Below are 25171 nucleotides of genomic sequence, written 5' to 3' on the forward strand. Positions count from 1 at the left end.
TCTCATCTCTCTCAAAATCCTTCTCTTCCAAAATAGCCAGAGCCCACAAAACTTCTAGATTCTCACCCAGAGAATACAGAGGTAACATTCGTGATGGTGTCCTTATTGACGGTAAGAGAGTTCGCGATTGTACGTGATGAGATTCGGAGAAGGAATCTTGTGAAGAAAGATTCTTCAAAGATAAGGTTTCTTAAACCCATCTTCTATTATGTAATCTTTGTTTTAAAGCATGTTACAATTATCTTTTAAATGCATAATCTTTATGTATTTGCTGTAAAATTTATGTTCGTAAATTTTGGGTTTGGGTCAGATCCCATGTTTTGCTCAAGGACCTTCATAGGATCCTTTAGAATACTACCACGAGAGTAACCTCATTGTTCTCTTAGGATTCCAATAGAGGATATGTGGTATCTAACTATTGGGAGAGAGAAAGGGAGAGGAGAATAGGATTTTGGAAAGTGGAGAGGCTCAGAGAAAATTCTGCACACCCATTGTGTATTGTCAGAGTTTTTTTGCAATGAAACTGTATGAGAATGTGTGTTTGCAAAGGGTCAAAGGGTCAAAGGGAAGTCTTTATATAAAGAAGGGCCAAACCCCTTTCCTAATATATTTCTCTTTTCTATAATTAGCCAATTTAATTAAGTAATGCTTATTTAATCAATTAACCCAATGAAATAATATTTATTTAATTTGTACAATTAAATAACACTTATTTTAATTTGCACAATATTTAATTAACCATTTATACATTAAATCCAATTTAATGTACATATTTAATTATCATAAACACCGCATGTATATGTGCAAAACCTCTCTATTAATTAATTCTTTGTGAATCTAATTCACTTGAATTAATTATTTTGAATCTTATTCAAATATTACTTTCCAATTTAATTATATATCATATCCATAATTAATTATATATCAATCACATTAATATATAGTTTTCTCAAATTAACTTGAACAATTTAAATGATCTCTCTTAAGTATCCACAGTGAGCTAACGAGAGGACCTGGTGGACCTGTAGATCAGAAGATCCAACGATATGTGATTAATGGGCTACACTCATTAACAAAATTAATCAATATTTGTTAACTGTGGGTACACTCTACTAAAGACCCACAACTGCACGCTTCTCACTATAAATATATTTATGTGTCCACGAATATAAACCAATACCAGCAAATTAGTCATTCACAAGGGTTTGTAACTCTAATTGGGTCAAATTACCGTTTTACCCTTGGGTTACCTCTGACTTCTTAAGTACCAATGCTTCTCTAATAAACAACATGTTTATGGTCTAATCAATAAACAGAAACCCCTCTCACCAACGAGAGGGTAGGGCTCTTTGTTCAAGTCCCGGAAGACACCACTTAAGGAAACACTCATCTATTTACCCTTAAGGTGGAAAGGAGTGAATTCCATCTTGTATTATTATATTCCCAACTCGTGTCCCTAAAATGATAGGCTTATTGGTTGGCGAACTGGCCACCCTCACCAATACAAATCAAAGGACAATTCTTCGTGAACAGGAATTCATAATATACTCAGGATTAAGACTAAGTCGCCTAGGTTATCCTATTGAAATAGGAACCTGACTAGCTAACGATATTACATCTAGTGGTTACTATTTTGTGGTCTAGTCTTATGTAAAATCATTGAATATGATACCCCTACTCGCATGCCATCTACATGAATATGTTGGATCATTACATTTATATCAAATACAAAGTGGATCGTATCCATAGTGTTATTAGGATAAGGTGCCCAGCCTTTAAGCTGTATTTTGAACATTGATCCCTGTATGTCTCTACATACAGTTCAAGACTCATAAGACAACCTTGGATGCTAGTTTATTGGATTTAGAGTTATAAAGACAAAATAGAAAACAATGCAAACAATAACATTTATTGATTTAACATCCACAACCCTTTATGGATGACGATTAATAACATTTACTATCTATGAGTTTTAGGGCATAAAACCCAATACTATGTTCATTGGAAATGGTGGAAGAATAAAAAAACTTACCATCATTCAACATAGATGACTGTTTGTTACTCCCTCAGGCAACTAAGTTGGTTCTCATCGACACATTGCTAGACTCAAATGCATCTAGTGCTCCGACCTTTATGACCCGCATACGTGCCTTTTGCTATACATCCATAGATTTCTCAGATCAAGTTATACTATTGGGATCAAAGCTTCATTATAGGCCTATTACGTCTTAGGATACATTCGAGAACAGAAGGTTAGTCAAATTCTTATTGATAATGGATCAGTTGACAATATAATGCTTAAGTCAACTATGAAGCAGTTAGGCATCCTGATGGAAGAACTGTCAAACAACAAAATAGTAATTCAATGCTTTAACCAAGGCAACCAAAGAGTGATAGACATGATACATTTAAAGCTCATCATTGGTGACCTGAAGGCCACACATTGTTCCATATCATAGATTCGAAAACCACATATAAGTTATTGTTAGGTTGTCCTTGGATTCATGGAAATGGAGTGATATCTTCAACACTACACCAATATTTCAATTTTTATCAAGATGACATTAAGAAAGTTGAAACATACTCAAATCCACTCTCAGAAGCTGAGTCTCACTTCACAGACGTGAAGTTTTACTTGAAGAGTGATGGTGTTGGTGAAGCAATGCCAATGGAGATCCCTTTAATAAAGGATGAAGGTGAACCCAAGTCAAAATTACAAGCAGATGCAAGGAAAGAAACAAGCGACAAGGCACATGTCTCAGGCTCAAAAGAGAGTGAGGTGTCCATCAGCACTAGCTGCACTACAAAGGCTACAATTTTAAAAGACGAAAAAGCTTCGAGCCCTCCAATACTGTGTTATGTTCCTTTTTCGAGACATAAGAAGGGCGAGTCACCATTTGTGGAATGCTTAAAAGTGTTGAAAGTCAGTGATATCGAAATCTTAAAAGAGAATTGATGGAGTTAGCATCCAATTAGTGGAAGCAAACTGAATCATTAAGCACTCTAATTCCTTCATAAAAACTAAGCAAGCATATTCACAAACTAAAATAGGCTTTTTTGAAGATATACCTTTGAAGAATACTTTCGATTCCTCTGTCACAGTGTTCGTCGCCTTGAAATATTGCTCAAGGTTGGAAATAAAGTTCTCTAAGGCCTTCGCATCCCGCATCCTACATAAGGGTTTTGGTTCCGGGATCTTTATCATGCTCACTTGAATTGCTCCCCCAAGTGGGGCTTGGTTTCCTGCAACTCGGATAGTGAGATTCACCCTCACACTCACATCTGCAATCTCGGCTCTAACGATGTTAAGGGTCGATCGAAAATCTTCTGACAGATCAGTTACCATATGAATTATTACTTTCTAGGAGTCGTCCAACTCTTCGACGGGCTCCTCTATGTGGGCAACAGAGCCTGTTAAGCTATCCTTACGCTCAAAATTGTTGGATCGTATAGTTTTTGTCTTTAGGGTCTCCACCCTCATCATCAATTCTCTGACGGGTAACCCGTCTAGGCGGCCAACTACCACATCAATTCTGTCGGCTTTCTCGGCAACTTCTTGCAATCGAGTTTCCAAGAAACGAATACTATCAAGGACTTCCCTCAAATAGAGCATTTGCTTCTCCATCTCTACCAACCTATCCACATGGGACTTGTTTAAGTTGTTTGTCGCCAACATGTTTACTGATTTTTTCTTTTGTGAGCCTATTAGACTTTAATACCAACTGTCACAATCACACTTTCAGAAGTTTCCCTTAGCGATTGTGCGGCATTTGTTTCTGCTCACAAACAAGTCAGCCAATTCGAATACGGAATGCCGATGACACATCGGGTGCTTCTCGCAACCTCCACCCCCATTTTAGAGAAAACGAGTTTAGAGAAAAAGATTTTCGCAAGCATTTTGAATGTATGAATAGAGAAGAGAAAGATTGTAATAGGTTAGAAAGCAATGAGCAACAACAACGACTTTATAACATACTACTCCGAGTATGGGGAAATGATGGTTAGTCTTATCCTTATATAGTGCATTCTGGACAAAAAGTCAATTGGCACATTTGCATATGCAAAAGGGCAAGCGGTCACTTACAACAAAAAAGTACAAGGAAAGCAAACTAACTTAACTAATGAAATACATTAAATGAAAGCATGATAAAAGGGGGTTGGATTGGGCATGCGGTCATGGGCAATAGGCCCTGGACAAACATGACCGTGACATTTAGGGTTATTGTGGCGTAGGACTTTTGGTTAACCCTTTAGATTGGATTCTGTGAGGTATTTTTTTTAAGGAAAATAAAATGGGAAAGAGATCATAGAAGAGAAGGAAAGAAATTACGGTTGAAGAGCAGGGGCAAGTGATTTTCAATTATGTTTTCTCACCCGTATGGTCTTCCAATTGGGGAAGTGTTTGTTCCGATTTATAGCATGAATTTAATCTTAATTGATTTGGATCTTGAGTAAAATCTCTTCAATTTAGGAAATCTAATTAAATTTAAATTCATTTAAAAAAAAAGTCAAGATAAATTTAGCTTGGATCAAAGGCTAATTCGTTTAAACCTTAAACTAAACAAAAAAAAAAAAAAATGTCCATATTCCATATTTCGTACTAAATTCAGATTATTTAGCTTTTATCTCCAAATTAAATTAAATTAGGGATAAAATAAGTCGTAAATTAAATTTCGTACTAAATTCAAATTCTTAAACTTTTATCTCCAAATCAAATTAAATTGGGGATAGAACTTGAAATTTCTTTTCAATAAAAAAAAGTTGGTCATATTCCAAATTTTGTATTAGATTCAAATTCTTAAAGCTTTTATCTCAAAATCAAATTGAGAATAAAACTTGAAATTTCTCTTAAATTAAAAGTTTGGTCATATTTTAAATTTGGTATTAAATTCAAATTCTTAAGCTTTCATCTCCAAATCAAATTAAATTAGGGATTAATCTTGAGAGTTCTCTTAAATTAAAAATTTGGGTCATATTCCAAACTTTATTCCAAATTCAAATCCCAAAATTTTGACTCTTTATCTCCAAGACAAATTAAATTATGGAAGGACCTTAAATTTATCTTGAATTAAAGTTTGGCCATGTTCCAAACTTTATCCCAAATAGTTAAACTTATATACTAAATTTATAGTTTGATTAATTTGACATGTTAAATGAAACCAAAATCAAGAACAAATTACTTGTATTTTGATTTCAGCTTTATCTTTTTTTCGAGATCCACCCACCTATACATGTGCGTAAATCTTGAAAAGGGGTATTTTTTTAAGGACAAATTTTGGACCAATCACAAATTGTCACGTCGTTTACAAAATTAATGACGAAATTACAAATAATTGGATTTTGGACAAATTAAAAGTTGATGTGCATCCTAAATTGAAAATGAAGACATAAATTGGCAAAATTCGATGATGCCACATGTTTTCATCATAACCTTTGGATTGAATAAAATTAATTTTGTCTATTTTGATACTATTATTTGGGCTAAAGTCAAATTGAGGTAAAAAAAAGTTTTATTTGACCAAATGTTAAATAAGATCTAAGTTCAGTTAGTTGGGCAAGGGTCAGGTCCATGGACGAACCGAGCCCAAGCCTATAAAACCCACCTAAGAACTCTATAAATAGAGGAGTTCTCTTCATTTGTAGGGGTCAACATTTTTACACTCCAGAAAGTCTAGACTCAAGATCGAGTAATAGAGATGGAACCACGTCTGCATCAAATCAACATCAACACAAGTTCAACTCTATGAAACAAGTTTTTTCATAAAACTTTGTGGGAGCACTTGTATCTCAAGATGTGAAGTCCTAACCATCGTTTGTTTTTTTTCAATTTTGTTTTTATATTTTAAAACTTACAAAACTCTCTAATTATTTTGCTCATCTTTCTTTTTCAAATTTCTTGTTGTTTTATTCTATTTAAATATTAGAAACAATATAATGCAAAATACAATTTTGGTCCAAGTGTCTATTTGGCCTCTAAAGTTTTAAAATGGTCTAATTAGAATTTTCTTTTTCAAAATTCAAGGACTAAAAGTGATCATTTTAAAGCTCTAAGGACCAAATAGACACTTATCTCAAACCTCAATGACCAAAAATGTATTTTGTCCTATATTATTTTGGAGACTGTGCATTTCAACCCCTTTTCTTTTCTTTTTTTCTTTTTTTTCTTTTTCTTTTTCATTTTTTTCGTTTTACCTTAAAAAAAAAAAGAAAAAAGAAAAAAAACTATGTAAACTTTTTATTTTCTCTCTCTTTCGTTCTTTAATTGTTTTGTTTTTATTTGAGAGGGTCGATGCTTTTTTCATTTGGGAGGATGGATGTTTTTTTTTACATAATCCCACAAACTTAATCCACCAATTTTTTTGGCATAAAAATTGAGATAGAATTAGTAGACTTCACCTATTGTTTTTATGTGAAGAGAAAAATAAAAAAAGAAATATGAAGTCCTATCTATCAGTATATATTTTATCGTCTTAAATAAAAAATAAGAAGTTGAATTAACTTTCTAATATCCTTGTACAGGAAAATAAATTAATTTCATTTTAATCATTAATTTAGAAACTTAATCTGTTTACAAATTTAATTTAATTTTTTTCATTTTAATCCAAACAAAGGTATGTTTTGAGTTTTTAATATTTAAAAGTTATCTACAATATCTTTTACGAGATTTAAGAACCTTAGAAAACCATACATCGAGTCCATTATCCACACGAACAAATATAGAAAACCTTCCAATAAAAAAAAGCTGTAATATATATATATATATATATATATATATATATATATAATATATAAGATGGAGAAAAATGTTAGAGCGTCGGTAAACTTTAAAAGATAAAAACAAAATTGAAAAAACAAAAAACAAAAAAACAAAAACTACTTCACATCTTAATATGCAAGCTTTTCTTTTTTGGGTTATTTTTCACACAAAAATTGTGAAGTTCTTTGATTCCATTTCAATTTTAACTAGAAAAAGTAGTGGATTAAGTTTGTGTGATTGTGTAAAAAAAAAACTAGAGAAGAAAATATTAACTATTCCACATAAAAATAAAAATAATTAAAAAGAGAGAGAAGAGAAAAAATTGGAGTTTGCAAATCTTGATAGAATAAAACAATGTAAAATAAATAAATAAATAAGGTATTATGTATAAATTGAAAAATGTTGTAAATTTGAGGAGCGCACAAGACGAGAATGTGGATATAGAGAAAATATAATATAATAATAATAAAATAAGTAAAATATAATATATAAATAAATAAATTAAATCAAATTAACATAATATGAAATAAGAAATTGATCTAAAGTCTCTCGTTTCTCCAATTTTCATGGATTTTCCCCAATGTGTTTTACAAAACCCATCGAATACCACCAATTATAGGCTAAGAATGAGTATTTACAAGACATATGTCTATATACATAGAGTGTAAAGGGAGTGACATTTGGCTTTTTAACACTAAGAATGGGTATCTATTTATTTGTGATATTTGTAATACTCCCCTTTAGATACCCGTTATATATATATATGAAATATGTCTAGTTAAAACCTTACTATAAAAAAATCTATTGGAAAAAAAAATCCTAGGGAAGGAAAAAGAGTACATATTTCATGCAATCTAATACTCTTAAAAAGAATACAGTATATTTACTCCCCTCATGGAAACATCACTTAAGATCTCTAAGACGCCACATTCCAATATTGTATACCAATTTCTCAAATGTTGCAGTTAGTAATGATTTTGTAAATAAGTCTTCTAGGTTATCCTTCGAACAAATTTATTGTACAATGATGTTACCATTTTTTTCAAGATCATGAGTATAGAAAAACTTTGATGAAATATGTTTTGTTCTATCTCCTCTAATATATCCTCATTTGATTTGAGATATGCATGTTGTGTTGTCTTCGTATAATATCATTAGAATATTTTTATTAAAAGGCAAACCACATGTTCCACAAATTTGCTGAGTAATTGATCTTAGCTACACACATTCTTGACTAAGCTTGTGGATTCCAAGGATTTTAGCATGATTTGAAGAAATTGTTGTTATGGTTTGTTTCACTAATCGCCATGATATAGCAACTTCTCTACATGTGAACAAATAAACTATTTGACATCTATCTTTGTGTGAATCAAATAAATATCTAGAATATGCATGACCAACTAGATCAAAATTTGGTTTATTTGAATAAAACAAACTCATATCAATCGTTCCTTAAAGATAACGGAGTATATGCTTAATTTCATTCCAAAGTCTTTTTGTTAGAGAAGAACTATATATTGCTAATAAATTTTCTGAAAATGCAATATATAATATTGTATTATTAGCAAGATATATAAGTGCACTAATTACACTAAGACATGGTACTTCAAGACCAAGAAGTTCTTCATTATCATCTCGAGGTCGAAATATATCTTTCTTCATATCTAGTGAACGAACTTCCACTAGAATGTTCAATGGATATGCTTTGTCCATATAAAATCTTTTCAAAATTTTTCCTGTATAAGTTGACTAATGAACAAATATCCCATATGCTAAATGCTCGTTTGCCAAGCTAAGACAATATTTTGTTTTTCCGAGATCTTTAATCTCAATTTTTTTTCTTAAGATATTCTATTGTCTTTGAGTTTTTCGATGGAACATTTGAAGTTGGTATATGTGACTTAGTTACTTTCTTTGCATCTATAAATGCATCTAGTTACTGATTTGCTATCTTTTGCATATGAATTAACTTTTGAACTTCAAATTCACATTGATCTGTACAATGATCTAAATGAGACAATAACGACGTATTCCATGTAATTTTTTTTTCAACTTATTAATTCCCCCTCTAAATGTTGAAAATTTTGTCTCATTAAAATAACAATAAGTAAATTGTGCGTAAATGCATCACCCATCAGAGGTTCAAGAAATTTAATAATTGATGGGGAATCATATCCAACATATATTCCTAACCTCCTTTGAAGACCCATCTTAGTACATTGTGGTGGAGCAAGTGGAACATATACTGCACATCTAAAAATTCTCATGTGGTGAATATTTGGCTCATGACCATAAGCTAATGATAACGATGAGTACTTATGATAAGATTATGGCCTAATGCATACAAGTACATTGCATGCAAAATAGCATGTCCCCACACGAAGGAAGATTAGCTCCCATGAATAATGGTATGGCAATTAATAGCAAGCGTTTTATAAATGATTCTGCTAAATCATTTTGTATATGAACATGAGCTGCATGATATTCAACACTTATCCCAATTGACATACAATAATTATCAAAAGCTTGGGATGTAAAATTCACCAACATTATCAAGACGAATTGTCTTAATTGTAAAATCAGAAAATTGTGCTCTTAACTTAATTATTTGATCAAGTAATCTTGCAAATGCAAGATTTCGACTTGATAATAAGCATGCTTGTGACCATCTACTGGATGCGTCTATTAATATCATAAAATATCTAAATGGTCCACTTTATGGGTTAATAGATTCACATATATTACCATGAATTCGTTATAAAAATGTAGGTGATTCAGTCCCCACTTTAACTGGTGATGGTCTAATAATTAATTTTCCTTGAGAGCAAGCAATTGGATTTGGTAGAGGGATGGAGGAAAGCAACGATCAAACTATACGATCAAGCAAGTGGGAGAATTTTCTGTCTATCGCATAGACTTTGTATGCTTGATCGTTTAGTAAATCTCGCTAGGTGCATAATCGTTTAGAAAAACACACTTGATTGTTTATACGATTGTTTAGTAAAAGGCACTTTACACGATCGTTTAGGCCCTCGCTCACATGATGATTCATTAGATTGAAGAATCTTCTGGCTCTTCAATGGATATCCACTTGAATTCTCAATAATTATTCTCATTATTATAGACCATGGATGACCTAACCTGTCATGTCAAATTGTAAATATGTCTGGATTCATGAACTTCAGGTTCATTGTTACATATGTTTCAATTACTCATATATGAGTATAATATAATCAAAAAGATAAAGCAAACAACTCTTTCGGTATACGTTTTTCATATGAGATAATAAATATGATATAAAGATGCCCCATATTATTCTTTCTATGAGTCTCAATAATATAATCATTGCAACTTATATCTTTGAAACTAAGTAGATTTCCTCTAGAGAACAATGTGTTGTCAATTGTAAATTTTGTTCCTCTAGACAAAATAATATTTGTTTTTCAAAACACTTCAAATAGGTTTGCAGAACCTGATATTGTATTGACTTTTTCTTCGAGCATTGTTAGTTTGGAAAAATATTTTCTACTTGTAAGTATTGTATATATATTTGCACTGTCTGCCAGACATTGATCTTCTTTACTTATTTTTTAGTCACCTAACATATGAAAATGATCCAGGTTTCTTCATTAAAAGAAAATGATTACAATAAGAAAAACAACATTTGGAATATACAAAGGTGTTAATCTAGTAAGAAGAAAAAAATATGGAGATCTATAAAAAAAACAACATTAAGTCTAGATATTTTAAAAGTCAAAGGAAAAATGTTTCATCAATCATGTGGGTTTTCTCTTCAGGAGATTCAAAGAAGTCCGCTACATCCAAATTTGTCATATAGGATGAATCATATATGTCATTATCCTGTTATGCAAAATTTGCTTCCACATTTTTCTCTTTTTCCTTCATGTAAGCTTGATAGAGATCAACTAAATGTTTTAAGGAACGACAAGTACGTAACCCATGTTCAATCATTTTGCACTGAAAGCATTTATTTTCAACACTTTTTGAACTCTTATCATGTAGAGCTATTCCTTTATGATTATCATTTTGTGTGATTCTTTTGAAATTTAAATGATTAGAACAACCATTACGAAAATAATAATTATTTCTTTCTCTGCCATGGCCTCGACCACGACCACGACCTCCACCATGATTATTATTAAAATTGAAAGCATTCACTTCAAGGAATAGTGTTGTTCCAGTTGGTTGAGATTCATGATTTTTATTTTATTAATAACTCGTTATTTTGTTCGGCCATGAGAAGACGTAAAATTAGTTCAGAATATTGTTTAAAACCTTTCTCTCGATCTTGCTACAGAAGCATATTCGAGACACAAAATGTAGAAAATGTATTCTCTAACATATTAGCATCAATAATTTTCTCTCCGTATAACAACAATTTCGAACTGATTTTAAATAATGCGAAGTTGTAATCACTTACTGATTTGAGATCTTGTAGCCTCGAGTGCATCCACTCATACGAACTTTAAGAAGAGTAATTATTTTTTTATGATCATATCTCTTTTTTAAATTTTTTCACTAGGGGAACTTCTATTGTAAAATAATCCATTTTCAATCCCTCGTGAAGATGATGATGAAGGAAAATCATAGTTTTTGCTTTGTTCTGTATTTCCCTCTTTAATAGTCTCTCCAAGATTCATAACATCTAGGTGGATTTTCGCATCAAGTACCCATGACAAATATTTACTGCGTTAATATCAAAGGTGACAAATTCTAATTTTGTGAGATTTGTCATGGCAACACTATCATAGAATATTATATTTACATTAGAAATCTAATAACTATTAAATATGCAAAATAATATTAATTTTATTAATTATAACGAAGAGGAAAAAATCCGACATACTTTTATGAGCTACCTTTAGCGGGGAAAACGTTAGGAACTCGTACTAATAACGTGGTATAAATTTGAGGCGTACAACGACGCACAACGAGAATATAGATATGGAGAAAATATATAATATGATAATAATATATAATTAAATAAATAGATATTAAAATAAATAAAACACAATACATAAATACATAAAATAAAATAAAATAATAAAATATGAAATAAGAATTTCTCTAAAATCTCCACTTTCTCCAATTTTTATGCCAATGTGTGTCTTATAAAACCCATCAAATATCACTATAGACACATGACTATATATATAGAGAGTGTAGAGAGAGTGACATTTGACTTTTTTTTACACTAAGAATGAATATCTATTTTATAGATAATTTGTGATATTTATAATAAAAACAATTATAAAAAACAATATATAAAAAAAAGGTAATTTGACTAAGTCAAAACTAAAAAATTGAATTAAGGACAAAAATTATGCCCTATTTTTACAAAAAGTTTCTAAAGTCTCTTATTTTTGCAATTCTTTTTCAAAGTAGCACTACATCTACACTTAATCTTGAAGACAAAAAAATATATTTTTTCCTTAATTTTACTATGGAGGTCCAATTTCATATTAATTTTGTCATGAAATTAATCTCATGATCACATTATCGTTCCTCCTTGAAATATTAATATGGTTATTTATCTCTAATCTTACTATGAATGGTATTAGAGAGTTGATCAAAACTTAACATTGGTTCAATAAAGAGAAGTACATAGTACTTAGTAGACAATGTTGATTTTCTTATAGACATACATTAACGTTAATAATAATAAAAAAAAATCGACTAAGTCTTAGAGTTATAATAATATATCATATATGATTGTTACAACAAGTGCTCATATTAGCTATGTAAAGTGAAGACTTGTGGCAAATCCTTGTTGGGCTATCTACCTTTAATGTGCGTCTTTTACATTCATCCATGATTTTACTTGTACTAGTTTCATAACATGTGCTTTTGCACGTGGTTAGTAACTTTAAAAATAATTGCCTTGAGAACATATAAACAAACAACTTGTAAGTTACTTATAAAAAAGAACGTTTAAATTATTAAAATTAAAATGTTGTGTGATATTTTTAAATTTTGAATTATGTGCTTTTTGGTTTTTATTCTTCTAAATATTTAGGTTTTTTTTTCTATGCATATCTAAATTAATATATGATCATATTATGTTTTTAGAACTCTTAATGCGTAAATTAAACTATAATTTTTAAAACAACTCATATTAAAAATTATAAAATGGTGACATCTTCGGCATAATTTGATTGGTCAAATATTATATATCCATCTTTTTAATTTTTCACTTTATTTATATATTTTTTCTTTTAAGAGAAAATTTTTATATGGTCGTAGCTAATGATTAATCTTAAACTACTATTTCAACTATATACTTCGCAAATATCAAGTTACAATAATAAAAATGTTCAAATATTATGTTATTTATGCAAGTAATCATCTTTTTATGATCCACTATATTGCGCTAATTATTTTAACTTCCAATCCTTTAAACTTATAGAATTATCCAATTAAATATTTTTCTTCAACTAATTTTTAGTAGATAATTGGCCTAATTAATGGTTATTAATAAAAATGAAGGATTGAATTTTCGTGGGGCATATATTAGTAATTAATATAAGAGAAGATATTGGATAGAAACTAAATCTAAAAGATCTTCAAGATTCTTTTTCCTTTTCAAGGATCTTTTAATATAATTTTTTAAATTTATATAAAAAAAATTATTTGAAACCATATATTTATGCTACAATCTATCTCATATTGATTACAAATAAGCCAACAATTTCCCTTAAAAATAAAATTCAAAATTGTTGTTATTGGAATGATTTTTTATATTTAAATACAATGGAATAAAATAAAATAAATTTTAAAAAATAAAATGGAGTAAACAAATTGGTAAAAAATTATGTATTCTATGAAATGAAATTTATTTAGGTGAGTTGAAACAAGCAGATAAAATATTTATATGAATTCTAAAATCAATGAAACATATTACCTTGATCACTCCATGTAAATAAATTCTTAAACTCTTAAATCAAATTCCTAAAAAGGCACACATTTATAAAAAAAGAAAAAAAACAAAAACAAATAAATAAAATTTTTTGATACAACACCCAAAAGTATTGCTAAAAAACCGTTTAAAAACTTTCAGGGCGAAGATCCATGCTCCGACAAGACAATTTGTTCCAACGGCCTCTCATAAAATTAGGATTTCTTTTGGGAATGAAATGAGATATTAGAGAGAATTTCTCCATGACCGAATCTTGTTATCTCAATAGAAATTATATATATGCACCTTTATATATTTTTTTTTTGTTGAAAATATTTCATTTGAATTGATGTATCTTTTCATAAATGAAATGACGTAGAAGTTTTAAATGACAAAAATTTGAGGGTAAAGTCGACATTTTTAAAAAATTGAAAGGAAGAGAGGAAAGTTAAAAATTCTTCATTTTTTGTCCAATTTTAATATAGTATAGATACAATATAGATATGGGAACATTATATGAGAGCTTTGATATCAAGTAACTATTTGAATATTTAGGTTAAATCTATGACCAAATAAATGAAATAAAGAGAACTCTAATAATCTATTTCAAATGTAATAAAAATTCTAAATATAACCTCAAATAAGAAAATAAGATAATTAACTAGTTATGGTAAAATCATTAACTAAGCAAATATTAACTCAATTACAAACTTTTTAACCTTCATCCTGCATCAAATGAGAGTGAAAATTTGTTGAATGGAATAAAAAAAAATTGTTTTCCCCCTAATTGTTTTAGCTATCATTTATCAACAACGACGCAGAGTTTGTACCAAAAATAAAATAACAATTTAAAAAAGAAAGAGAAAAAAAAAAAATCCAAGGCGGAGTTCTGTGTGGGGCCCAGAGGAAGGGGCAAATATAAAGGGGAAGAGTTTCCAAGGGTACGTTAGCAATTTTATATAATTTTATTATTATTTTGAGATTTTAGGGTTAATGGGGAAAACTAAACCAGCATGCCTGTCAAACAAAAAGTTACTATCCAATAGAAGCAATGCACGTCAACCCCAACCAATATTTTTCTCATCCTACGGTCTTGATTCTCCCACTTATAATCCAACGGTCTACATGAAGCTTTAGTGTGTATTTATATTCCTTCCCAATGCGGCCATCATAAAACCCTGCTTGAATCGAAGGCCTAGGGTTTAAGGTCGTCTGGGAAAGAAAGGAAGAAGAGAACGAACAGAGGTTCTATTCTCGTTTCCTGTTCCTTTTCCTTTCATTTATTTATCTTGTAATGATGTTAATCCTCATTTTTATGTTGTTGTATCTTTTTATTATTCGTTGTACATTTTGATTGCTTGTGTTCTGTGTTTAGATCTTTCGTCTTTCTGTAAAGATATTTTATTTGTCCATTTGAAGAAAATACAAAGATTATTCTCCTGAATGAACTTAGATATGTTCTGATTTGAAGGTTTTCTTTCATTCTTCTTTTGTGTATACTCGTCTTTTCGATTTCGAAAGTTTACTTCCACTTTAACGTTCTGGGTATATATGTTCTGCTTGAGAATGATTTCGTTCGTTATCGAGTCTTCTGCTGTGGTTAGGACGGATTGAATTTGATACGTCTCTCTAGACTGTCTATTTAAAACGTGCACGTTTTTCTTTTATGAGAAACAGTCGATGAAATTATTATTGTATGAAATTACATAAGGAGCAACAAGTGCCATGGAAGATTACACATACATGTGAACATAAATTAATTTTGGAAGTGCTAAAGAGTAATGACTAACTATTTTGGGTATTAACTTTAAGCTTTTTCACTTTCGAGATAACTTCGATCGTATATTCTCATAGATTTTGTTTGTTTATCTGATTATTATGGATTATAATTTATACAGTAGTATCCAACACTTTCTTTTCGATTATGGGGTTAATGTACATTGGAAATTAAAAATATTTTGTCCCTATGTAGTTTAATTTGTTTATGGAAATGTTGCAGGACGTAAACATGGCTTTTCTTAGTAAAGTTGGAAAAATATTTAGTCGGAATTCTGCATCAAGGATCGGTTCAGATTTGCAAGCTTCCAATCTGTCTATCTTTCAAACTTTTAGATTCATGTCAGGTTCGAGAGTTTTTGTTGGAGGTTAGTTGGATTCCAGTTCTTCTACTCTTTCTTATCCCTTGGTGGTTCTCTAGAACTTTCCCTGAAATCCGTTGCTTTGTACTGCAGGCCTTTCATACGGTACTGATGACCAGGGTCTGAGGGAAGAATTCGCCAAGTATGGGGAAGTAGTTGAAGGTGTGCAGGGAACTTATCTAACTAAGCATTATTGAGTAGGAAAGCTAAATTTTTTATTCTAGTGTATATACGTACTGTTACTCATCATCCGTTTTGGAAAAATTGATTAACATTTAAATTTTCTGTAAGAACAGTAACATTCGTGGGGGCACTCCTTTAGTTGGTGTTGATAAGTGAAAGAATCTGATTCTTGTCTATGCTTACCTTTGTCTTAGCGAAAGTGGTGATGGACCGTGATAGTGGTAGATCCAGAGGGTTTGGGTTTGTCACTTTCGCTGCCAATGAAGAAGCTTCTAGTGCTATTCAAGCTTTGGATGGACAGGTAAACACCAGGATGACTTTGCTATGAGTTTGTTTGGTGACCTGATGAAGGCCATTGAACCACCAGTTAAAAGTAATTCAGTTATGGATTGATATTATCACTGCTTTCTTCACCCTTGCGTTCATTTTTTTTAAAAAAAACAGGAACTCCATGGTCGTCGCATTAGGTGTAACCATGCAACTGAAAGGCCTCGGGGTGGTGGTGGCGGTTATGGTGGTGGCGGTTATGGTGGTGGCTATGGTGGTGGTGGTGGCAGCTATGGTGGTGGTGGCAACTTTGGTAGCGGTGGTGGTTATGGTGGTGGAAAGTATGGAGAGGAGGATGACAATGACTATGCCAAAAGGGCTTGAGGGAACTGCTTGATTTAATTTGAAAACAAATTGCTAAGTGTAATAATGTCTTTTGTGCCTACTTGTATCGCCAAAAACCCTAGGACTTGCACTGGTTTTTGTTTTTTATAGACATGTCATTTGTCAATTTTTACGTCTTAAATGAGATTCGTTTGGATTCAGAATCATCCCCCGAAATCTCAAAACCCTAGTTTTGTTTTGATGAATTTGAATGCCCCTCCACCAGTATACAAGTAATCTATTAATTTTTCTTCAATATTTTGTTGCTTATATTTTAGTAGTCATTACAAATTATGAAAGTTGATGAAAAGGTCTATGCTATAAAAGTTTCAATTTACACCCGATTCAGCTTATATTGAAGTTTCCTTCGTATGTTGCATTATCGAGCTTTTGCCCACTATTTCTCAACATCGAGCATCCTCACCCCTTATTTGCCCTGAATTTTTGCCCTGCGCTTGGAGAACTTGCTATTCAAAGTCGACTGGGCCTCTAATTTTTCATGTTAAAATAACATCCCCATTTTAATCCTTCAAATCAGTTTTGTAGTAAAGAAATCACTTAAAAAATGTAAAACCAAATATTGATTGGTTTTGAATGACTGGAAGTGATTTTAATCATATACCTTTGGAGTTCAATCAATGAGCTGTCATTCAATCTTTCAAAAACTAAGAATATGTTTGATGCTATAGGAGAGTTTGCTCATTGTGTGAATGTCCTTTCTTTTGTTAAGTGTAATGGGTCGTGTAATTTTGTTTCATTCACTTGTTCAAGTTATATATGATTGTTTTGGTGCTCTACCTTCTCATATTTAAGAAGTTCATGAGGCTGATCAGAACTCTACTTTTTTACGGTTAGCGTGTTGACTTAATGAATTCTTTTTTTAAGAAAAAAAAAATCATATACCCTTGGGATGATGTGAGAGTTACATTATAAAATCAACATTAGAAATCAGGTAAAAACCACCCTTCTTCCAAACTCAACAGAGCTTATCAATGGCTTCCTTCGAGAAATTCATGTTCAGAGATTGGGTAGCAATTTTGGTTTCATTTTCTCTATTTGTAAACTCCAATTCACCATCTGCTAATTCAAGCCAAGAACAACTCCTATATTCTGCATCAATTTGCTGCAGTTTCTGGTGGTTATTCAGAAGGGCATTCTCAAGCTCCTTAATACGTGCTTCAAGTCTTGACTGAATAACATCATGCAAACGCAAGCGCAGTTCCCTCGGTGACACACTATAATTTCCAGACTGAACTGTTGAGTTGCTTCCCTCTTCATTATGCTTGGTCCAACCAGAACTTTGTTCACTAATCATCTCATTCCTCAACTCACCTTCAGCAAAATCTTCTTCGAATTCTGGGTCAAGCTGCACATAATGATTTGCTTTTTAAGCTTAAGGGTGATTGCAGACCATACTACTTTTAAAACTAAAAGCGCACACAACATTTTTAAAGAATTGCAAATATAGTAAAATCTATCACTCTATTGTTGATAGACTCCTATCAGATATGGTCTAACTTATAGTCTCCAAGAATTGGATCTAAATTTTTTGCTATATTCTTTTGCATTGTGCATACATGATTGTTATATTTGCAATTGTCCCTTAACTTAAACCATCCATAATGAAACCATTGTACTTGTGTTTCTAACATGACTCTACTTAACAAATCTACATCATTACCTCTTCGTTGTCGGAAAATCTCCCCGTGCCTTCGGTGCTTATATTTAATCCTAACCTCTCGAGTTCCGCTTCCAGTTCGGCTTCGATTCTGCTCATTGATTCAGAACTCTCCCCTGCCTTATGTTCATATAGTTCTTCAGCATTGAAGTTTAATGTGTAATCCATGACATGTTTTGGAGAAGATTCATCTCCTGTTTTCTCAGAGAAGGCATTGCTATAAGTGTATGATTCACAATTATCATTACTGAGTTCCTTCAGCTTCAATGAGTCCTTCATTTCAAGTTCCTCTTGAAGATCTTGAACCAAATACTCACTCTGCTTTAACAATTCTTTCAACTTGTGAACTTCCCTGTTATTTGATATGAAAGAATACATCATACCAATGAAGAATCCAAGATATAATACAAAGGATTGATCAGGAGCACCTGAAAGGTATAAGCAATAAGTATAAGTTAGTAATCCGAGGTATGGATCAATCATCAATCTGTAGAACGAAGAATGATTCTCAAAAGCTTCTCAACTTTCTTGAAACTTTCATATTGCAATAGATTTTTCTCTTCCTCAGTTGATTATTTCCTTTTCCCAATACTACAGTCCTAATTATAAAGAATGATTAGAAAGTGTACTTCAAAGAAATAGTGGCATAGTACATGAACAACACAAGAGTCTGTTTGGTAAGGAATCTTAAAAACGTCCCTCAAACATAAATTTGAAAATAAAGGATTCAATAAAAACAAAATTATATTTTATATTTTTAGATGTGTTTGATAGTAGATTTAGAAATTGGTTTCTAATTTAAACAATTATTTAAAATGTGTTTTTATATTATATTTATAAATCACGAAACTAGACGTAGTTAACCACAAAATATTAGTCGAAAACAAACTATTGTTAATGTATTTATGAACATGTTTTAGGTTAAAAAATTTGTATAACTATTATTTTGTAATATTATATAATCTATAATACATTACATAACATGTACTTTAATTTAAAAAAAAAAAAAAAAAACAGAATTGAGCTCCTAACATAAAAATGGTATATTTCTAAACGTTTTTACCATTATTTTATATAATCCTTCCTTTTAAAATTTAAAATTAAAAAATTAGATAAAATGAAAACATAAAAATATTGTTTTCAGAATATTTAGATCACCTAATCCGAGAAAAGCTTTCAGTAACAATATCTAAATTATCTACCAAACTGATATTTACTGAACTCAGTGAATCAAAAAACATAAAACAGAGATGGCGGACAAAACAAATAATCCTAAATTACTCACATAAGCTAAAAACAAAAGGCCAGAACAAAGATGAGTACTACACCTTTAGAAGCAAAGTGTTCCATGTTAGCCATTTTGCTACAACTTCTTGACTTTCTTTCCCATTCCTTTCCTGTCTTATTACTAACTACATCAGTGATCTTTAAAGACTCAAATGGCAGTAAAGAAACCCCATATACACTTTCACTAGCATCTAAATGGGATCCCTTGGACAGCTTATTTTCCTCCATTTCCACAGCAATACATGAATCTAAAGAACTCTCATAGGTTAGAAGATAATCTTCTACAGAACTCAGAGGTTTAATAAGAACCCCACGTGAGAATCTAGCTTTAGCTGTGCTTCTGTTTCTTGCAGAGACAGAAGAACTACAAACTAAGGTTCCAATGTTATTGCTTTTGCTGCTTTCTCCAATGTGTTCTTTAGAGTTCTCATTAATCCATGATTTCAAAGTCATATTTGGTGTAGACTGCTCATTTGAATCTTGGTGACTCCCAAAAACAAAAAGTCCAAAATCTGCAACTGAAGATGTTTCTTCCATTCTTCCATGACCAAAAACATCTTCATATAGTTTCTTCTTTTGTGAAAATTTGTTGACAAAATGATTTGAATATTGAGGACTCACCAAATTGGATTCCCCAAAGTATAACTGTGATGAAGAATAATCCCCATCCTTTGACTGATTCTTCCAGTACTTAGCTGCATATCCAGCACCAGTAGCTGCTGCAACAATCCACAAATCCATTTCTACTCTCCCTTTGCTGAGAAAAATGCTAGGAAAAAATTTCAATTGAAGTTTTCATTTTTTTCATTTTTTCTTTTTCTTTTTCCCTCCAACCCCAGATGGTAAACTCTCAGCCAGAATGACACTTGAAGAATCGACTCTATTTGAGAGAAAATAACTTAGCAATCTAATGGAAAAACCAGTTCCTCTATGAAGAACTATGCTCAAACATCAATGATAGTTGGCAAAAATAAGACACTCAAATCCAGAAGTAACAAGCAAGAACGACATAGCCGTATAATAAAATCTACTATTATCATATATGGTTGTATTTATTCTGGTTGAGTTTATTAGCAGCTCCACCACAAAATGTTAAAGAGTTTTGAGGTTTTCTTTTTTGCTGTCCACTATTTTTCTTCATTTGTCTTTTTTTGATCGAAGTCCAAGTTTTTTTATTGAGGTGTTGTGAAATTTGTTTGAACATGCTAAGGCGCTAACATTTCGCACGTGTTAACATTTTAGCAGTTTGCAGTAATATATCTTTTTTGTTCTTTTGGAAACCTGACTTTTGAGTTTTGATATATTACACTGAAATTACTGTTGCCTCCTGATATAGGACAAATGATATTCAAAATGTTCTTAATCGAGTCTATTCAAACGTAGATTAATAGATTAACAGGAATAATTTCAGTCATATTGCCAATGAAATAAATGTCAAAGGCCGCGATGGATTTAATCTTCATCAAGCATCCAAATTTAATTTATTGTTTTCAATATCACTGAATGAAAAGAATTCAAGGAAATTTCTGAATAATACATTTATTTCCAAACCCATTCTTCTCTAGACAAACGCTAGAAATTCTACCAAAAGATCTGTCAAAAGAACATTACGAATCAATTTCTGTTCCTCCAAATCGGGCAAGGGGGAGCGCTACCATTATCCCATGTGTAAGCATGGTAATCTCAATATCATATTAATTGAAAAGCAAGAGGTTTCTCCCAAAAAAAAAAGGTTCAATTCAACCAATTGGGGCATTCTGGTGGAAAAAGGATGAAGCAATCTGAAAATTAATTGATAAAACAAACATAGTTCCCAGGATAGAATTGAAACTGGGTGTATTATTACAAAAAAGCTCAAAAGGCAACATCATGATAATCAAATATAGCCTCGAGATCCTAGTTCACCAATCACCAACCATTGGGTGCACTAGCAGAAGATCTAGCAACTAGCCCTCCAATGCTGAAGCTCCGGATATAATTTCAATCAACTCGGTGGTGATAGACGCTTGCCGGGTTCTATGACAAAAATTAACAAGTTCAGTTTTCTAGAAAATAAAATAAATAACACGTTTTTAAAATTGATGCAAGTTAAGGATAGAGGAGAAGGAGAAGGATCGCCAGAAAAGTTAAGAGACCTGTTATAAGTTAATGTGAGGCGATCAAGCATTTCCCCAGCGTTTCTGCTTGAGCTGTCCATCGCAGACATCCTTGCACCTTGCTCACTGCAAGCATTTTCCAATACCGCGTTGAACAGTACCTGGTAAGCATGAATAGCTTTCAGTAATCACATAAATGGCCAATGAAATGGGAAATGGCAGCACTGAGATGTTCCCGCTACAAGTCGATATTAGAAATACAGAAGAAAGAACTTATCAAATAATCGACATTATTGCATATAACATATCATAGTTCTCTTCTTTGAGTTGGTTCAACTGCAATTTTGCAGCATCCTCATCCAACAAACATATGTGCGACACGACAACCATAGACCAAAAAGTTACTTCATCACTTATTCATCCCCAAAAACTACTAGTAACCCATGGCGATCCGGTTAATGCCAGTATCTAGAAGGAAAACTTTTGTCTAAGCATTTGCTCACCTAAAATTATCAAGAACCAGTAAATTGCAATGATCACTAAGAGACCTAAGAAAAATGGAGAGCTAAGAAAAGCAAACGGGTGATAAAAGTCAACTGATTCGTATCTTCAAAATTACTCGGTGTTTTTAATGTATTAATTAAACCAGAATTTAAACTCCATGAAATTTCATATGAATTAAAAACCTCAAGTCTCTAACCTGCACGTTTCATTTGGCACATAACCATGACGATTTCAACAGTAAACTAACGCCTCACTACAAAAATAAAAGAGGCTGCAAGGATCAACTTACACAAGAAAACTGGAACTCTGCTAGATTTTGGAGAATCTCAGCCTTTGTCTCCCCGCCTTCAATCTCATATGCGTCCAGGTCACCAAGCCTACCCCCAGATTCTGCTTCTCTTTCAACAATCTAAAATACAGAATGCACAATACTCACAAAAGTAAGGGCAAGAATTTAAGAAGGGGAGAAGAAAAGGTCATTATGTAAAAAAAAATAAAGCAATCATATTACCTCAGGAGACAGAACGGTAGATGTTGTAGGCAGAAATGAGACAACTGAATGGAACTTGTTGAAAACAATCCTCAGAGCATCATATTCCACGTTCTTTAGAATATCATCAGCTAAGACAGAGACCTAAAAGTGCAAAAAGGACAGTAAGAAATGGGCATTCATAATGTCAAGGCATCCTGTCACACAAAGTTTGAAGATTTTGCTCAGTCAGTAAACCAATAGAAATTCACTCAAAACATCGGAAACATCATTTGCTGCCAGAATGGATCATAGTAGAGGCATTATTTAATAGAAAGAAACATAAACTCGTTAACAACCAATGAAGACATTCTCTGCAATGTGGTTAACTAACCTGAGTATAATTCAAAGGATTCTTCTGCAGCTCAGTGAAGATGATTTCTATGTCCTTCTTGGAGTCACGAATTAATTGAGCCTTTGCCTTCTCTCCCAATACAACATATTTTGTTTCCTTTTCAGGACCTATGGGCAGAGTAATTACGAAATTACTATCTTACTTACTGTTGTTTAACACTGCTATGGAGGATAGGATAAACAAACATTTTGCAAGTAATACCAGAATTTATCTTGTGCAGAGCCTTGCTTATCTTGACTGAGGTAGAATTAATTCCACCACAAAGACCCTTGTCAGAAGAAATGGTAACAATAACATTCTTCTTTACATCAACACCTATGTTTCCAACAAAAATAACATAGTCAAACTTCTAAATCTACGATAGAAGGGATAGAAGGGAAAACGTACGTATGGGTGTGTGTGTGTGTTATGTCTGTTGACAGAACAGTTCGATTTTTCATTCAAACAAAAGAAAAATAATGAACATATGATACATTAACTAGTAAATAACCCATGAGTATGATGTGCACTTTGACATAATACACATGGAAATTACAAAAGAAGTAAAAGGAAGCAACTCGCGTGTCAACAGAAAGTAGAAAACATATGACATAAGCATACTTGGGGTATCCCTGAGAAGTGCGGTAAATGGTTGCCAGAGGCCACGAGAATTTTCAGCACGCACTTGAATAGCCCGCAGCTTTGAGGCTGCAACCATCTTCATTGCCTTTGTAATTTTCTGAATATTTTTCACACTCTTCATTCGGTTTCTAACTGCAATCACATATATAGAAAAATGATAGTAAATCATCAGTAAGTAAAAAATTAAAAGTAATAAAACAACTCAAACAATATCAAAGAAATGCCAGTTAATTAAAAGGAAGCAATAAACCACCACAAAAGAATTTATATAAAAGGAAATAGCAGGATCCGATGTAAATAGCACCTACCCACTTGAGTGGAGATGGAGCGTACACCAAGAGGAGCTTGTTCCCTGCACAAGAAACACACATTTAGTGATTTATGTGCATAGAGAACTTAGGCAGATATGCATGATTAATGATAAGTTAAATGAAAAAAAAACCTAATGGAGTATGGCTCTCTAAAATCTTCAAATTACCATACATTTTCGAAGTCCAACATTTTTTTTTTTTTTTTTTTTGAAAAAAAAGAACGGTAATACTTTCACGTATCTCATAAATGGAAGATCGTTGTATTTTTTTTTTCAAGAAAAAGAAAATGCTGCATATTTCAGAATAATTAGTCCAGCAGTAGACCCCAACCAATCTTAACATATAGGGTTCAGACAAATACGTACAAAAAAAAATTAACAAAAGGGAGGGAACCCTTAATTTATGAAAATAACAAGGAATTACTTCAGAATTTTATCAATCAAATGAAACAAGTTTTGAGTCTTTAACAAAAACATCATAATCGCTAAGAATCACGCGCACAGATAACGCGTATTAGGGCAAGATAGAATAAAGGGTAAAAATGAATACTCGTAAACGAGGGAAGACCGGAGAGCGGTGATTGGTTGAGGAGAGATCACAGTAGCGAGGCGCCTCCCTTCACGTCTCAGAGCTGCCATGGCCATTGCTTCCTAAAGCGAGATCGGAACTGGAAGTTGCAGATCAAAAGAAGAAAATAAGGCGGACGAATGGGGTTTTTCTCTCTTTTCAATAGCAGCGAGCTCAAACGCTTCTCACTCGTTTTTGAGAGTTTTTCGCATCTCGCTGATGCAAGGCCTATATTTACAAATATTTTGTTTATGTACCAAATCCCTTCTTCCTTTCCCCAAAATACCCCCATTTAAATTTCATAAAATGACTCAAATCATTAATAAAATTATACAGTTGGCCTTCTTTTCTTGAATTTTGGAGAATTGTGCTCTATTGGACCATTTTTCATTTTCCCATTTTTGTTAAACATTTTTAATCCAAGGCTTGGAAATCGCTTTTAAGTTGGAAGCGCCAGCACTTTGCTATCCTACTTTTTTTTTCTTCCTCGTCTGGTGAGTTCGGAATTTTCACTAACTTAAAAAAAAAAAAAAAAAAAAAAGAGAGATCGGTCCATATTGTTTTTTTTGGGTTAAATT

General features: G+C 32.0%; 3 protein-coding genes across 4 annotated transcripts; 1 reads left to right on the forward strand and 2 right to left on the reverse strand.

The window, feature by feature from the left end:
- Positions 1-14764: 14764 nt before the first annotated feature.
- On the forward strand, positions 14765-17423 carry LOC120083577 (glycine-rich RNA-binding protein 3, mitochondrial-like). 2 transcript variants are annotated; one of them, XR_005483460.1, is made up of 6 exons: positions 14765-14918; positions 15673-15817; positions 15905-15973; positions 16189-16295; positions 16439-16743; positions 17230-17423. XR_005483460.1 is itself a non-coding variant. In XM_039039397.1 (5 exons), the coding sequence occupies exons 2-5, from the start codon at positions 15682-15684 to the stop codon at positions 16643-16645; spliced, it is 519 nt and encodes a 172-aa protein (XP_038895325.1). In that variant the 5' UTR covers positions 14765-14918; positions 15673-15681; the 3' UTR covers positions 16646-16901. The 2 variants fall into 2 exon arrangements, 1 of the variants encoding a protein (XP_038895325.1); XM_039039397.1 differs by lacking the exon at positions 17230-17423 and having other exon boundaries at positions 16439-16901.
- A 63-nt stretch (positions 17424-17486) lies between these two features.
- LOC120083576 lies at positions 17487-20640 on the reverse strand. Its single transcript, XM_039039396.1, has 3 exons — positions 19652-20640; positions 18327-18751; positions 17487-18011 (listed from the first exon to the last, which is right to left on the reverse strand). Exons 1-3 carry the CDS (start codon positions 20349-20351, stop codon positions 17622-17624), a joined length of 1515 nt encoding a protein of 504 aa, XP_038895324.1. The 5' UTR covers positions 20352-20640; the 3' UTR covers positions 17487-17621.
- A 637-nt stretch (positions 20641-21277) lies between these two features.
- LOC120082535 (ATP synthase subunit gamma, mitochondrial) lies at positions 21278-24805 on the reverse strand. Its single transcript, XM_039037743.1, has 9 exons — positions 24576-24805; positions 24024-24067; positions 23695-23847; positions 23296-23409; positions 23074-23201; positions 22722-22844; positions 22500-22619; positions 21746-21867; positions 21278-21626 (listed from the first exon to the last, which is right to left on the reverse strand). Exons 1-9 carry the CDS (start codon positions 24668-24670, stop codon positions 21557-21559), a joined length of 969 nt encoding a protein of 322 aa, XP_038893671.1. The 5' UTR covers positions 24671-24805; the 3' UTR covers positions 21278-21556.
- Positions 24806-25171: the final 366 nt, after the last annotated feature.

This window comes from Benincasa hispida, chromosome 8 (genome assembly GCF_009727055.1).
Source record: "Benincasa hispida cultivar B227 chromosome 8, ASM972705v1, whole genome shotgun sequence".
NCBI lineage: Eukaryota > Viridiplantae > Streptophyta > Magnoliopsida > Cucurbitales > Cucurbitaceae > Benincasa > Benincasa hispida.